The following is a 17,055-nucleotide window of genomic DNA, read 5'->3' as shown; positions in this document are numbered from 1 at the left end:
CGGGTCTCTCATACGGGAGCTCTAAGGTGCTTAGCGGCCACGCTCAATGTTTTCTTGAAGTCAAAGATGGCGGATGCTAGAGAATTGCAGACAAATTTGACAGAATATCGCGCTCAATTACGACAGGTGAGTTTCTTTCGATCAGAATTACGAGAGTTCGTTCGTTTACCATGCGAATTCTTTTGTGACTAATCATTCTGAAAGGAAATAAGAAAGAGAATCTATTTTATCGTAGGTTGAAGCAGCATTAACCACTGATCCGGACAATGACGAACTTAAGAAGTTAAAAGGCGATTTACAGGTTTAATTTCCTAGTTTAATTGTTAAATTTCCTTTTCTTAGTCCTTTAAAATGTAGTAGCGTTGTCCAAATGCCCATCACGACCTTCCGTCCGTCAAGTTGTGGAAAGATTTTTTTGCAAAACCGCTTGATATATATACTCAATGCAATTTTGCAGTATCATTAGTAAGCTTTTATGAGCTTACAGTGTACATGTATGAGACTTAAGACTTAAAAGGACATTCCTTTTTTGATCTGCACACGTCTCTATGATGAGAAAAATAGGGAATGTCCCAAATTAAGATCAGTGTCAACATTTAGTTTGACTGTAAACTTCCATTTTTGCTAGGGAAGTTTGTAAGTTTGCCTCACAATTATGGTAAGGGGTTGTCATTGCACAAGTTTTTTCTTGAAGGAGGATAAAACAATGGTTTGTAATAGTAAATTTTATTGTCTTAAACAGGAAGTAATAACCCTTACATTGGATCTTCTGAAAGTGAATGAGGTAAGACGCTTTCTTTGATACAAAATAGCAAAGAAGTATTGTAATAATAGATCTAGAACAATGATGTTCAAATGTACAAAAAATTTCTTCCATACTCAAATTTTTCAGGGCTTAAGTGTGAAGTTTTGCAATACAAAGGATCTTTTGAAAATCCTGCATAGGGATTTTGAGAAACAAAAGCAATTGACAGTATATCCCTCTGTGATGTTACATGTATAACAGCTTTGCTGTGTAATAATATTGAGGATCTGTTACCAGGGTTGATCATGATAAAATTGGATATAACATTCTCTGGTAAAAAAATATTGAAAATCATAAGCTTTCAACAACCAGTCTACCGTCTTTGGTGGATAAAAATGTTCATCCATGTTGCGATTTGTCCTCTTTCCTGAAAGGTTTTAGTTTATGTGGTGGCTCACCAACAGTTCGTGTGTTTGCTGCCACAGTAGCAGGCTTTTAGCCAGAATTTAAAATGTGGGCATCTAAAATGTGCTATAGGGTCTGTTGAAACATACAATTCATAAAGCAATGAGAAAAATAAAACAATTTTCTTTAAAAAGTGGGTGTCCACAGGGACACCCATCAGCTGATCTGGTTAAAAGCGGCGTCGACAAAACCTGGATCGGATCGGACCGGATCACGGATCGGATCTCGGACCGGATCACGGATCAGATCACGGACCGGATCACGGATCGGATCACGGACCGGATCACGGATCGGATCACGGACCGGATCACGGATCGGATCACGGATCGGATCACGGATCGGATCAAGGAAAAAAATTCAAGAGTGACTACTGTGAGCAGAACGTTTTATTTAATTCAGGTGTGATATTCCTTTATTTTTTTATAATATCAAGCCAACTGGGAGCTGGTCACAGATGAATTTTTTTCAGGCAGTTGGGTTTTGATTGCGATGATCAATCATGTCTTCATATCTTTCTCCGCAGTTCAGATAAATGATATTTCGTATATTCGCTTGCATCAAGGGTAAACTGTCATAAAACGAGTCACAATGATAATAACAGGACGAACGTATGAATCGAAACACAAAAACTAAAAAATTAAACACCTGATGATTTCAAACAATTTCCGTTTCTGAGACAAGTCTATACTTTTGCAAGATATGAGTTTGGAATACGATATTTCGTACTGGAATAAAACGAAACAGACCATTTGTATTTCAAGGAAATATAGCTGTTTTACAAAAAAAATATAGGAGTAACATCGATAGTGTGAACGATAACGCAACCCGAGAATAAACAACATTTTAGGAGTTACGTCACGATTTTTAAAGTCATTTTTAGGGTCGTAAAGAGTTGCCTTTATATGGAATAAAACCTTAAAATGATCGTGTTCTAGGATAGAAAGCACTTAAGAGGCAAGACCAAATCAAAACGGAATGAGGATCGTTAAGGATGGCAAAGATTAACGAGGACTGCAAATAACGAACTTGAAAAACTGGGCTAGTTTTTTCAAGATGCGCAAATCGTAACGTAGCTCCTTTAAAGCAAGTCATGTCCTTAAGCTTTCGTACGTAAGCTTTCTCATTAACTGTAACGCTAACTGTAACGCTCACATCTGACACGAAAAAGTAGCCGAGAATTAGCTATGGCTCCTGCTACTGGTACTAACAACAATTTCAAAAACGAGAATGGGAGGTTCACGCAAGCTTCAAGCCAACTAACGTTCAAATATAACTACATCTGCCTGTTCATTACAGTTTAAATTCGTCGTAAATTAGGCGCTTATGTGGCTTTTTAAATGACCTCTTGTCATTCTCTGTAATTAACATGTCATTGCGTCAAATTCGGGATTCTTATTTTTATTTAACATAATTTAGTTTTCACTTTTATTTTTTATTTATTATTATCTTATAAAAGATTTGTTTTTTTTTTTCTTTAAAATGTTTTTTTTCTGTGATCCGATCCGTGATCCGATCCGCGATCCGATCCGCGATTCGATCCGCGATCCGATCCGTGATCCGATCCGTGATCCGGTCCGTGATCCGATCCGTGATCCGGTCCGGTCCGATCCAGATTTTGTCGACGCCGGGTTAAAAGCCTGGCTACCAGATTAAAACAGTCTACATGCAAGTTGAATCCACTCTCTGGGGTCTTGGTGTTTATTTTCTAAGGCTACAGATTCCATGGGGTAGTATTACAGTCTTTCCTGTAAAATTGTGAACACCAGAGAAAATTTCTGGTGTGTTTATTGTTTCATGACCAGTCACATGCGAGATGAAACTGCAGAAGGTAACTGGCAAACTGCAACAGCCTGAAAGGTTTGGATTAGTCATGACTTTTGTTCTTTTTCTATTCCAGAAATTTTTGTCTGGTGTTCATGGCTTTTAGGAAAGAATGTAATGACTACATGTTTAGGCAAACTGTTTGTATTGTATTTTTGAATGTGATGTCAACTCAAGCGTAAATTTGCAAGTGACTCTGAAAGTTTGCTTTTTCAGTTTTGGTTTTACATGTAAGTCCTGTGTTTTGAGCATAAAAAATAAACACAAATACATGTACATGTGATGGTAGGCTGCCAAAACAATACATGTAAAGGTAACATATTAACTGTAATAATTTATACATATACACTGTAAGTTGAGGCATGGCCTTTTTCATTTTTTTTTTTTTTCATTTTTTTTTAAATCTCATGTTAGAAAGGAGGGGTTGGAGATGTTGCAGCATCAGTAGGACCAGGTGTCAAGTGGAAAGTAGGACAGAAATGTCAAGCTGTTTGGAGTCAGGATGGCAAGTAAGATGTTCTGAAATAAATGATTGGTAATTCAAAAGGATCTGTGGCTGTGTGGCAGAGTGACCAGTTCAAAAATTGTAAATTGATAATAATTCAGTGCCAAAATATACTCAGTTACAGTATGTACATGTACATGTACTGTCAGACGTTTCCGGCCTTTGCCATTCTTCAGTGGCACTAAGTTTAGTTTTGAATAAAGATGTGCTGTGTTGTTATGTATTGTTTTCCCTATTTTACACTGTAACAGCATGTTTGTAAGAGATGCAGTAACCTAATGGTTAAACTGTAGTTAAGCAACAACAACAACAACAACAACAACAAATTCATTGTACAGCTGCATGTGCACATGCTCGGTAACGCAGCAACTTTGATGGTCCTATTTTTCATTCCAGAGCATGTTTTAAAGTCAATTTAAATTTTACTTGCAGCAATTACATGTATTATGGGTCTATTTAAGGGTTGGAGAGGGTCAGTTCAGAAGAGTGAGTGCCTGTGAAAACCTATTGATATGTACAATAGGAGTATCATTATACATGTACTTCTCCCTTTATTATAGGTTTAAATTAATTTAAATTGGTTATTATGATTTTGTAATTATGTCAGTTAAGGATGTTTTTGTGTTTTGTAGCTATTATGATGCGACTGTTGATAGCATATCTGATGACCTTACAACATGTATAGTTTCATTTGAAAAATATGGAAACACAGAAATTGTTAAGGTGAGGCAGGGTCTGCTTGTGTAAAATCAAGAAATTATTTAGATACAGAGCAGTCCTGTAAAACAACCAAACTAGCTGCTACATATGAAGAAGCTAGTCATAAAAGGGGATAAGTGACGATTTTGGTTGCTTTTCTTTTTTCTTGCTCCAAATTAGCTGAATTTTTGCATGTGGTCTTCAATGTAATAGAAAAACGTGTTCCTGTATTTTTGCCGCTGGTTTTTGCTTCGCTTTATAAAGACGCCGCTAGGAAAACCGAGTGGTTTTTTACATACGCAATATCCTGAAAACGAAGCAAGGTTTAGCGCAAAAACTACGGGACATTGCTAAACATACCTAAACAAAACTCTATGCGAAATTTGGAGCGTTTTCGACAAAGTTCACTTTTGATTAAAATACCTAACGCCCTTTTCCCGCCGAGGCTGCAAATAAACGAAGCCGGGCCTTTGTTATGATAAACAGAGCCGATCCTTTGTTATAATAACCAAGCCAAGCCTTTGTTATAAGTCGAAGTCTCGCCTCGGTTTATCATAACAAAGGATCGGCCCGCCGCGACCGCAGGGACTTTGATCTCACTTAGAAAGCAGCAAAATGTCAATTTCACGCAACGTATAAGCTCAAAAATGTTGATTTTAGGTCAAAAAAGGTTTAAATGTTGATTTCACGTTAACGCGTGACGGCAAGGATGTTGGTTTCACTTAGAAACCAGCAAAATGTCAATTTTACGCAGCGCATAAGCTCAATGATGTTGATTTCAGGTCTAAGTAGGTTAAAATGTTGATTTCACGTTAACGCGTGACGGCAAGGAGGTTGATTTCTCTTAGAAACCAGCAAAATGTCAATTCCACGCAACGTATAAGCTCAAAAATGTTGATTTTAGGTCAAAAAAGGTTTAAATGTTGATTTCACGTTAACGCGTGACGGCAAGGATGTTGGTTTCACTTAGAAACCAGCAAAATGTCAATTTTACGCAGCGCATAAGCTCAATGATGTTGATTTCAGGTCTAAATAGGTTAAAATGTTGATTTCGCGTTAACGCGTGACGGCAAGGATGTTGGTTTCACTTAGAAACCAGCAAAATGTCAATTTCACGCAACGCATAAGCTCAATGATGTTGATTTCAGGTCTAAATAGGTTAAAATGTTGATTTCACGTTAACGCGCGACGGCAAGGAGGTTGATTTCTCTTAGAAACCAGCAAAATGTCAATTCCACGCAACGTATAAGCTCAAAAATGTTGCTTTTAGGTCAAAAAAGGTTTAAATGTTGATTTCACGTTGACGCGTGACGGCAAGGATGTTGGTTTCACTTAGAAACCAGCAAAATGTCAATTTTACGCAGCGCATAAGCTCGATGATGTTGATTTCAGGTCTAAATAGGTTAAAATGTTAATTTGACGTTAACGCGTGACGGCAAGGATGTTGGTTTCACTTAGAAAACAGCAAAATGGTAGGAGCCTATGATGGGCTCCTGAAAATGGTAATTTCACGCAACGTATAAGCTCAAAAATGCTGATTTCAGGTCAAAAAAAGGTGTAAATAAAAATAAAATGAAACAAATAAAGATTTCAATAAACACTTTTTCAAATACGGCAACGTCTTCAATGGCTAAAAAATCACGAGATAAAACATAGTTTTCGACAAACGCGATCGTAGCTTGATGTCACGCACCGCCATAACTTCCAAGTTCAAAATGCGCTGGTACCTCTTATGCCTGATGAGAATAACAACTTTGGCGGCTGTTTAGTTTTGGATTTAAGAATTTGATGACTCCACGTGAAAACGCTCTATAAATAGGGCTGACAGATTAACAGATTAACCCTTCTGCGCAACGTACGGGTCTCCATACATCTGCATGTCCCCTGATCCCAGAAGCTCAAAACACTACAAATCATGCCGATTTGAAATAAAATCAACGCAAACTGGATCACAGATCTGTTACAATCGATCGCCACTTGCTGGCCATTATTATGTTTAAATCTAGTTACCAGTTCGAGAAACGTCCGCAGAACGTAATCGCAATGCATGCCGGGAAGGGTCTTTACACCTCGTGCGCGGGAAGATATGGCGGTCGATACAAGACAAATTTTATCACTCTAAAACCAGTTCTCGCTTTCCAAACTTTGACGCTAGCAACGCTTGGCAAATGGACCACAACTCACCAGAGGGTATTTTTCTTGGGCAAGAACTGCTCTTGGACTTTGCTACCTGGCTCGATCTGACTTCGAACGCCGATAACACGATTACAGTATATCAGCTGCCTTCGAAGTTTCAGAACACATTTTGATTCTTTAAAACGTGCTGATGACTTACGGGTTTATCGAGGCTTTATGATGCCTCTCAACCACCAGGTAGGCACACAAGGTACTTTAAAACAATGCTTAAGATATTAGTTGACAGAGCTCTAATGCGGCACATCTCTTTTTTGTTTGATGGCATTTCGTTTGACGCTCGATCGATTCACGTGTTGTGTTCACGTCACAATAACCGGTGTAAACAATCCGTTCCCAGATTTCCGCTCTATATGCTGTGGGATTTGGTTTTGACTTCATACACTATAAACAGTCTGCCTGTTTGCTGTTCAACAAATAAACTCCTAAAGACATGGCTAGGAAAAGCCAAGTTTTTTGCCTACGTTTTAACTCGAAAACAAAGCAAAAACCAGCGACAAAAATACAGAACCACATTTTTCTATTACATTGAAGACCACATGCAAAACTTCAGCTAATTTGGAGCAAGAAAAAAGAAAAGCAACCAAAATCGTCACTTATCCCCTTTTATGACTAGCTTCTTCATATAGTGCTGTTTAGCCATTGTACAAAGAAGGGGGGTGGTTGGGAGTGCAAGGGGAAGGGAGGGGTGGAGAAGTGGATTTATTTGCAATAGCTATTGTGTGCTCTTCCTATATTAATGTTTTGTAGTCATACAAGTATATAAATTTATCTATTTTAGACTTGCTTCACAGCGTAGAAGTTGTGTTTTTTTTCTCCTTTTTTTCTTCCTATGTGTGCATTTGTGCTTTAGTTTTCTTACTGACCTTTCTGGCAGAAAAATATCTCTTTGAACATTTATGAACTTGTTGGTAAAAAAATCAAGTTCAATTTGAAATGTGAGATACAGTGGACAGTGACTGTCATGTACAATGTATACATGTATCATCTTCATGCAATCATTTGAACAAGGCATGCAATCCTGACTGACTTTTTGTCTACCATAATTATGTAGAACAAATATCCAGCAATTCTCTGTATTCTATCGAGGTCCTAAATTTTTTAATTCTCTTTCACCTGAAATTTCTGGCTCTTCATCACTTAAAGGGGCTACGTCATGGTTTGTGCACATTGAAAAGTTTAGCCTCAATTTCAAATTTGTCGTTTGTAATCCGTGTTAATCTTCTCCATCTGTAGCCATCCTTGTTCCTTTATGGTTTCTCATTATCTCTTTGGTGTTTTTCTATCTTATTAAACTGTTATTTTCAGGTTTCCTACCATTTAAAGGTAATTTTGTATGTGGCCTAAATAACTGGAAATACGGTGACTGAGCTCCTTTAAAACCTACATTATCGTTAACACTTAACTCTGTCATTAAGTAACGCTTGTGCATTAATTACTTTATGTAATATACATGTAGTCATCTGGCATTTCTTGATAGGGAACCTAAGCTTCCAAGCCCTGTGGTTTTTATTGGGTTCCTTCACCATTTGTTTTTCCATCCCACAATATATAAATTGAAGTTTTGTATCTTAATTGTAATCTTACATATATTAATTTTTGTAATTTATTTATCATATGTACTGTAATTCTGTTTTTGTTTGTGTGGCAAATCAAAAAAATAAGAATTATAATTTGTAAACATGTTATACATGTACAACTATAAACTGAGACCCTACATGTAACACAAGAAAATTCTGACAAGGTAATGCAGAGCCTGCGTACATGTATCAACATAGTTGTATGAGAGCCCTCCCCTCCCCCCTCCCCCCCCCCCCCCCCTATGTGGCACGGGTTCAAAATCCAGCCTACAGTGTTGTTGGTTCTCCCCTTGTTCAGAGTGTTTAAATCATGGTCCTGAAAAACCGACATTTCCAAATTTGAATTTAACCTGTGTCTCAGAGACGACCCACATGAAAACCAGCTTCAGTACACATAGGACTGTACAAACTTAAAAAGTCTTGTCTGTTTCTACTGTGCAGTACAATGATTGTGAACATATCCACCAGACAAGAGTGTACAGTAATCATCATTATCTTTAAAACAGGTTTCATCATTAAGAGAAAAAGATCAAGCTGGCTCAAAAAGACCTGCTGAAACTGGGAAAACTACCATAGCAGCAAGCTCATCAAAGAAATCCAGGTACGCTTCAGAGTCTTGTCCATAGAATGCTACATATACAAGGAAAATATCTTCATTTAGCCATTGATGAGAAGACTTGTACATTGCATCTGTATGGTTAAATACAGTGCCGTTAGAATTTGGATGTGATGATATGTTAGCATTGTGAATTTCTATTTTCTATTTTCAGGGCCGACGAGGATGCCCTTCGAGAACAGAAAAAGAAAAAGATGTTAAAAAAGAAACAAAGAGCAAAAGTGAGGAGCCTCATTGTTGTGTCTCGGTGTCAGACTACATCATTTAACAGTGGCTAATAGTTTCAAGTTGTTTTTGGTACCTTTACCTGAATGTATGTGGTGTATGAAGTAAGCGGTCATAAAATCGACACTTTTGTCTTTACTCTAGGAAAGACTTCTCTGCTTCCGTCTAGGAAAGACTGTACAAGTTTGTATTCTCCAAGGCAGACATGATTAGCTAGTCACAGCCAAATTTCACTTTTTTGTTCTTAGCTGAACTCTCTTTAAATTGGAGAACAGACACTATAAATGCAAAATTCTGGCTAAAAATAAAAGTAGAAATGCACAAAGTTAATAATTATAGCCTACAGTAGATATTTGCATATTGCACTAATATCAACATGATCTGATTGCATTTTGTTAACTATGAGCATATTGCTTGACAGGAAATTGAAGAACAAAGAGAAAAAGACAAGCAAAACTGGTTGGACTTTTTCAACAATTCCAAGGTTTGTCATCTCACTAGGTTATTTGGCTTGCTCTTGGCTAAAACATGTGGAAAGGCTTCATATTGAATTTTTATTGTAATTTGCAATAATTGCCGGTTAATATGGTTGCAAATACAATTTAAGACCCACTGAAGCCTGGTCCTCACTAGCGATCCAAGCAGAAGCATGAGCATAAGCATAAACATAAAAGCCGCTCATGCGCGTAGTGAGGAGGTCCAGACATGAGCATACATGTACATGTAAGACTAAGAATATCATTTGAAACCTTGCATTCTTCTTATGCATATGCTTATGTTGCTATTGCATCCAGTGAGGACATGTTGGCATACATGTAAGCATATGCAGAAGACTTACAGCCAATCAACAAGCAGCTTATGGTTATGTCAACCATGTCCTCACTAAACATACATGTAAGCATGAGCATAAGAAGAATGCTTATGCTTATGCCTATGCTTATGTTGCAGCCATCCTCACCGGTGTTTAAGCTTCTTATGCTTATGCTTATGCTTGCATCGCAAGTAAGGACCAGGCTTAATTTACAGTACACACTGTACATTTAAATTTTGCCCATTGCCTTATTTCCACCCATTGGTCGTGTTCTGTTTCAATACTCGTGAGAAAAAAAAATTGCATTACAACCCAAGCGACTGCGTAACAACTTAAGCAATTGCTGTAAACAGGACGATCATAAGTACATGTAGAGCTCAGGGTTCAGTTGTTCAAAGGGTGGTTGATAGATCGCTATTCTAGTGGATAAATGTTGACAAAACAAACCGGATAGCATTATTTACTTCCACCCTTTGAACTTCAAATAATTTGATCCAAAACCTCTGTACCCATTGCGGACCTATGATTCATGTACATGTGGTTGTTGTAAGCTGTTTTCCCCACATGTTCAGTATTTACATGTAGGTTTAAATAGACATGGATACCAATTTAACCCAAGCCATACCGAACATCCCTTGAAGCACATAATCACAATTACGTTTTAATATAATATTCAATTTTGGTGTCTTCATTGTAGGGTGGTGGCTCAAGCAAATCAGGAAAGAGTTTGAAGGGTGTTTCAAAAAAGAGCATATTTGCCTCTCCAGAGTCGATTCAAGGAAAGGTAAGTCTTGTCAGATCTTTGTTCTCTACAGCATTTCCATGATTCTTTCAAGGCCCTGACCCCCCTCCCACATTTCTTTTCTTTTCTTTTTTTTTCCAAAAACAATAAAAATTAGAAAATGTTGTTTGTGTCTGGAACGACTCCAGTGTAGTCCCTGCCAGAAAAAGTAATGAAATCTATGTGGTCAGCAAACCAAATTTTTCTTCTGGGTATAATAAGTCAGAAAAAAACAAAACATGTGGCAAAAAGTCTTTGTAGGTACTTTGTAGGAACTTTGTAGGAACCCAGGTTCCGTGTTACTGTTCATAAAGACCAAGTACATGTAATCGCGGGGGGAATTCCAAGAAATTGAAGTCGTTGACAGAAAGGGAAATTACAAATAGTGACCTCAGAAGGGCTCGAAGCCGAACCGCCCGATCCGATGTCCAGTCAGGGTTTGCACACACCTTGAAAGTCTTTAAATTTAAAAATCAAATTTCAGGCATGGAAAGGCCGTGTGAAATATAGAAGTGTATATTACATTGGACTTTTGAAAAACCTTGAAATTTGCTATTTGGCTGTTTGGCTAGTAAGGTGAAAAACGTCGCCGCATGCAGTTCATACAAAAAGGAAACGATCATTGATAGCTTTTCGCTTATCTCTGTATTGAGTGTAACTACAGAAGACTTAGACTCGAAACAAATCTGTTAGGTATCCCTTAACATGCTAGTGCCTTAGTGGCATTTTTTTTTATTGGATTGAGTCATTGAGAAATTGGAATTGTGTCCAGGAATGATCTTGAAAAGTTCTTGAATTCTTAGTCCAAGTCAAGAGTACAAACTCCTTCGAGTGCACTAACCATTTAGGTCACCATCACTCACTGACACTAGACTAGGACAACCTAACAGAATTCTGGGAGAGGGGGAGGGGAGTGGGGGAAGGGAGGTCTGCGTTGGACAAGCATCCCGTCCAGGAAGGGGTAGCGTTACTCTTTGCCGCTTCATGCTGAGGTTGACCGGGATAAGCTCCGGCAGACTGCGCCAGTTTACCTGTTTGGCTTGAGTTTGACTAGAACTAGAATGAGTAAAACAACCAACAGGAGTTGAAAAACCCGAAAAAAGAAGACGAAGAGAACTTCGATAACGTATTCGTTATCTTTGTTGTTGTCTTTCTTTTAGGTTGGTGTTGGTACATGTGGCACTGGTGGACAACCCATGACGCAATTCACACAACCGGACAAACTTGTTTACAAGAGATGATAACATTCAGTGCTTCTCACGCAATAAATGTACAGAACACTTTGAACAGTTCAGTTCTCCATACAAGCTCAATGCAATGTTGAGCACTTTTGTTCTGAGAGAGGGCGAATCTTTTCCGACTCAACAACAAGATTTTTTTTGGTATTGATAGATCCAATTCTCCCCAGTTAGTATCTCCAGAAGAAATGTATAGAATCGGGAGGGGGAATTTGAATGCTCGTGTCAAACGTGTAATACTGATTTCTGTTTTACAGTTCTGCTCTTAATTTTCTCTTTTCCAGCAGTTTCTCGGAGCAGACTTTTATCGGAGTCTGATAAGTGGAGATAAAATCCGATAGGAAATCGCGCAATTTCATTTTTTAGCGGACAAAAACCTCGTACCAGCATAACTTTAAGTATATCATATTATTTCTAAAAACTTAAGTATAAAAAGTTACCTGAAATAACAGCAAAAACAATTGACCATGGGAACTAGAGCAAATAAATTTCAAAGTTCAGAGAACATGTGCAAACACAGGTAAAATTTCGTCATCAGTTTCATTTCACCAGTTTCATATGAACTTCAAAATTTGCTTTTGACATTTGGTGTTCTTTGAAATGATTTCTTTTGAGAAGATATTTAAAATAGTTGCTTAAAAGTTTGCTATACCAGGTAAAAAATCTTGGTACAGAGTTTTTGTCCACTTGTTACTCGAACTTCTGACGGATTCCTTCTTAGATTTTCTAAATTCTTTCCTAAAAATAGTTAAGCAAGCGATCATCAAAACTTCTTGCTTTGTGTGTGAAACTGAAAAACTGATAAGGATACATCACTTCATCCATCACAACTTTTATCCAAACCATCGAAAGCTATCTGCAAAAAAAAATAACCATCGATTCTGTGCATGCAATTTTGTGTACTAAAACTTGTTGACATTTATTTTGTCTGACTGAGTGTGCTGACTGAGCCACAATTTGTAGAAACCCAGTATGTACAAACATGTATCTCCATGATGTATTTTTATTGTCCATATAATAATAAAATCAAAGGAGATCTATGGCCAAACTCGTGGATTAAGTAATCTAGAGATGAAACATATTGGTGAACTTGCAATTGCTGGTGTATTAGTAAATGCTGTTAAAACAAGCTGGGTTTGTACCATGCAAGGTCACACTTAACTCACAAAGTGTAGGTTTTTACACATTTTTTTTTTTACACATAAATTACAAAGACATACTTCCAGAATAGCTAGGGTGGCAAAACTGCAGCAGAACATGGAGTGGTGAAGGCTAAGGGTTCTTGGGTCACAGAGGACACTGCTGCCCAACAAATCATAGAGTATTCTCCCCCCTCCCCCCTCCCCCTCCCCCTCCCCCTCCCCCTCCCCCTCCCCCTCCCCCTCACACCCAGATCTTGATGTTGATCTGTCCGCTGGAAAAATTTGCATGTATTCAAGTCATACGAGCTCACAAACGTTTTTCATTGCATTTCATTCAAGGTTATAGGTAAGGTTTCTTATAAGACAGCACTTCTTTTCCAATGTGGAACCGCTTGTCTCTATATATATTGCATGTAAAATACATCAAAATAAGTAGACTCTTGCAAGCATTTTCAGTGTTGATCCGAAAAATTTGTCGACCTATAAATATGTGTTCCAACAATAGTAATAACAGCTTTATTGAAGTGTCAATGTATTTAGTATTAACTACTAATTGGGGACAAGCTCACAGGGGGTTTCTTAACCTTTATTCTCTTTTCAATCAGGAAGCAAAAGTGTAAACAAAAGACACGGTAAAAATCATTAAAGCTCATCAAAATCAAGTATTTGGGAATTTCTTTCCAAGTTTATGTACATTTCACATCCCATTTAAAGTTCAGATCAATGTACTAAAATAATCAAGACAACTATAGAGAACACAGCTTCAATCTAAACCAGAAGCATATCACCTAGTCTAGGTGATATGCTTCTGTCTAAACTTAACTCGATGTCGGTTGAACATCGACAACTCAACATGAAACAGTTAAGTGTTTAAACTGCAAAGCAGTGAACGAAGGTCCCTGATTGAATGTTGGATCTCACAGGAGATCTAATCAGCCAAACTTGAAAAGTAAAACGATAATACGTCACTACTGCAAGGCTGACACAACGTCGTAGAGTTAAAACAATATTTCGGCTGGCCTCAGGTTTAGATGTTACTAAATTATAAAAATGAAATTACAATATTATACAATGGTGCCGATGTTTGTCCTGTTTTCAATAGCTGTTTCGTTCATTAAAAGTTGTTCGTTTCGCTCATATAACTTCATTAAGGTCGAGGAATAAGACACATTCTTATCAAAGCTTACCACATTAGCATGGGATTTAATCATTCTCAGGTCACTTTCCAGCAAACAAATGCACATGTCCAGGTCATTTTGAACGCCTGGACGACTCAAATGCTCATGAAATTCAGCCTTCAAGTTGGCCATAGTACTGATTCGAACATTCGAAGTCAACTCCACTTCAATTTAGCGAAACACCTAACATTAATGGTCGTGTAAAAGCTACAAAATCATCAATATTCGGGCTGGCACCATGCATGCATTGAGTAATAGTCTCGCACTGACTGCACGGTTACTATTCCAATATGGCGGCGGGCTCGGTTACTATTCTAATATGGCGTCGGGCTCGGTTACTATTCCAACATGGTGTCGGACTCGGGCGCTCTCGTACGGGCCGACTAATTACGAACAGTGTCTACACCTGATCTGAGTGAGTGAGTGAGTGATACATTTGCATATCGGAGTCCCCGCAACAAACACGTTTCTACGCTTCGCGTAGCCACGGGTTTAAAAAGAACATTTATATGTTAGCACGAAAATATTAATTTTGTGCTCTCGAGGAAAGAGCAATATCTGATAATTAAAGTATGTAAACACAGTTGTGACGGTTTTAGATTCGCGCGTATTTTTTGAGCATTACTTTATAAAAAGCAATAGAGCACTTTTTCCGTGTTTACATAGCCTCATCTAAACACTCGGGGGGCTAAGAGGATTCTCGAAAGTTATGCAAACCCGAGACATAGTCGACGGTTTGCATAACCCTTTCGAATTCTCCCAACCCTCCTCGTGCCTGTGGTCCTGTTCCTATAGTTATGGTCCGTCGCTTGCGGCCCACCGGAGCTCCGCTAATTTAATACTGAGAGATTTTCTTTGCTTTAAAAAGACGTTCGTTATTGAATAACACGCTAAATTTAAAGTTTATTTGCATGCGCGGTTTTTTTTCTCTGTATTTTCGTAATGTTAAGTTTAGAACTTTGTGTCACGTAAAGTTTAGGAGTTTCTGTCACGCAAGGGTTTAATTTATGCTTTTTTGATAACATAAATAGACTAAATAATTTACGCTGTTGTTAATTTTTACAATGGAAGGTCTTTTAGAATCGGTATCTCCTTAGTTAGAAGTGGTTTGCTAAGGTCGTGCTGAAGCTGTTCTGATCCGTTGACAAAAATATACCCGGTTAGTTTCATCAGTGGCGCACAGGCCTCCTCAAACAAGGACACTAGCGAGAAGTCTCGGTCGAATCTCCAATGACCTATCCTGTTAACATCATTTCCCGATACAGTAAAGGTTGCTGCGCCGGTTCCTACAGGCGTTTCACCTTCCACAATCCACTTATATATCGAGTCAACCATGGAGAGGCCAACAAACTTGTACAACTCGTTCGACGTGTTTGCAGCATTACCTACAATGTCTTCATAACGGATCACCTTGTATCGGCCTTTAAACCAGTTTAACCAGTTTTCCTTAGCGTAGTTTATATTGTTGGAAACTTGCGAGCACATTAACTCTGCGAGTTGCTTTACTAGTTCCCTTCCTTCCGTGGTTAAAGGACTTGAAGAAAGCAGTTTTTTCTTAGGTCCTCCCATAATGAAGAACTTACGGCCCAGCAGGGACGACACCACAGCACGCGGATCCCTCACCAGATGTATTATCAAACAGTCAAATCTAGCTGGGTCCGCACTGCAGACCCTCTGGAGTTCTTGTATTCCAATGTTTCGTGGCAGTCGAGTTTGCATGACTTTCGCCACGGTTAATTTCTTAGCTTTGCAAGCATTACTGACTGTCTCTTTGGTGAATTCTGGACTTGAAAACCGCCAATAAGTTAGCCTCTTTAAACTCCTCACGAATGGAGGAATTGCTCTTTTCAATGTAGCGTCTTCTCGAAATCCGCAGTCAAAAACGTCACGAAACAGAGTTGAAAAATCAGATTTGTAGACATCATTAGTTGCTTCATCTAACGGATTCCACTCGTTCCCATAAACACTTCTCCTTAAGTTATTCAGGGGTTCATACAGATAGAACACATCCGGATGCAGGTTAAATAAGTTCCCAGTGAAGGTTGAGCCAGAACTCATGTGTGTTAAAATGATCACATTCCATCTTTTGGTGTCTGTAGCTGCTGTAGATGGTTCAACTGGAGGGGAATTTCCAAGTTGATTGATTACAGGTTTAATGGCAGGTGTAGGATGGAAATCTTTCTGTATCACAAGCGAAACAACCAAGACAACAGTGGCCGCAATACAAGAAACAAACAAGGCGAGGAGGATTCTATGATTACCATGACAACTGAAACAACAGCAAGAACAACAACAACATAATTAAGTCGAGTCAAATTAATTTTACCATCAAATCCCTTTTAAGCCTCCCCTCTTCTCAAACAAGCGGCCACTCTCTAATGATGAGTCTTCCTTTTTAGAGCAAGAATCATATTAAGCCCCCTGTCTCTTTTTAGTTCCAACCTCCCAACCCCTTACCCCACGTTTTCGTTCACTGCTGCTGGGACAACAAAACCGGTTTCTTGGTAAACTTTAATTGTACCAACTTCGTTGCAATTTAACGAACAGTATTACCGGACCATGATATAAAATATAACTGAGTCTTGTACAATGGCTCTATGAATGTGTTAGACATTTAAATTATCTGTGTTTCTCTTATGCTTTCACATAACGCTTTACACAAAAATGGCTTTGTTAAAAAAAATTCCGAATGTTTTATTTTATAATTAATACCAAATACCAAAAGAAAAAATAAACGCCGCCGATAATATGATAATTCCTAGTGTTATAAATCCCAGAGTAGTCGTTTCTCTCTTTCGTTTTCACCGTAGTTGTTTTGCCGTTTTTTGACCGGCCTGTTATATCTTTTCTCGACTGAACCCAGCATTATCCCGGCATTCAGTGTTTCTGAAAGTGTCCCATGAACGCTCGCGGGGCCAATTAGAGTCCAGACCATCCCTCGACCAAAGCCGTTGTTAGGCAACTTGTTAACACGATGAAAGAATGTGCCCTCTATCTCCTTGTCTACGTTGAGTTGTATTTTTATTGCGTATCGATAAGGGGTCTTAACAATTCTC

The 17,055-nt window shown here is 38.3% G+C and overlaps 2 protein-coding genes across 2 annotated transcripts; one reads left to right on the top strand and one right to left on the bottom strand.

Annotated features, from left to right (window-relative positions):
• The first annotated feature begins 51 nt into the window (after positions 1-51).
• LOC145494641 (survival of motor neuron-related-splicing factor 30-like) lies at positions 52-11,877 on the top strand. Its single transcript, XM_081474178.1, has 10 exons — positions 52-126; positions 236-301; positions 743-784; positions 3,446-3,540; positions 4,169-4,259; positions 8,515-8,609; positions 8,779-8,845; positions 9,271-9,333; positions 10,358-10,444; positions 11,602-11,877. The coding sequence occupies exons 1-10, from the start codon at positions 67-69 to the stop codon at positions 11,680-11,682; spliced, it is 747 nt and encodes a 248-aa protein (XP_081330304.1). The 5' UTR covers positions 52-66; the 3' UTR covers positions 11,683-11,877.
• Positions 11,878-13,651: 1,774 nt separating this feature from the next.
• Positions 13,652-16,288, bottom strand: LOC145494272 (carbohydrate sulfotransferase 6-like; the record flags this gene model as incomplete). Its single annotated transcript, XM_081473718.1, has 1 exon — positions 13,652-16,288. A coding segment is annotated over one exon (1,230 nt), but the record flags the coding sequence as incomplete, so codon positions are not given.
• Between the last annotated feature and the right edge of the window lie 767 nt (positions 16,289-17,055).

The sequence above is a fragment of the Orbicella franksi genome, chromosome 8 (genome assembly GCF_964199315.1).
Source record: "Orbicella franksi chromosome 8, jaOrbFran1.1, whole genome shotgun sequence".
Classification (NCBI taxonomy): domain Eukaryota; kingdom Metazoa; phylum Cnidaria; class Anthozoa; order Scleractinia; family Merulinidae; genus Orbicella; species Orbicella franksi.
Note: the sequence above shows the minus strand (reverse complement) of the source record. Positions and strands in the feature narration are given on the sequence as shown.

Bases quoted from the DNA above. Each gene is read 5' to 3' on its own strand.
- LOC145494641 (XM_081474178.1), top strand. From the start codon at position 67: ATGGCGGATGCTAGAGAATTGCAGACAAATTTGACAGAATATCGCGCT. The intron at 302-742 runs GTTTAATTTCCT...TGTCTTAAACAG, and splicing joins AGTTAAAAGGCGATTTACAG to GAAGTAATAACCCTTACATT. The intron at 10,445-11,601 runs GTAAGTCTTGTC...TCTTTCTTTTAG, and splicing joins CAGAGTCGATTCAAGGAAAG to GTTGGTGTTGGTACATGTGG.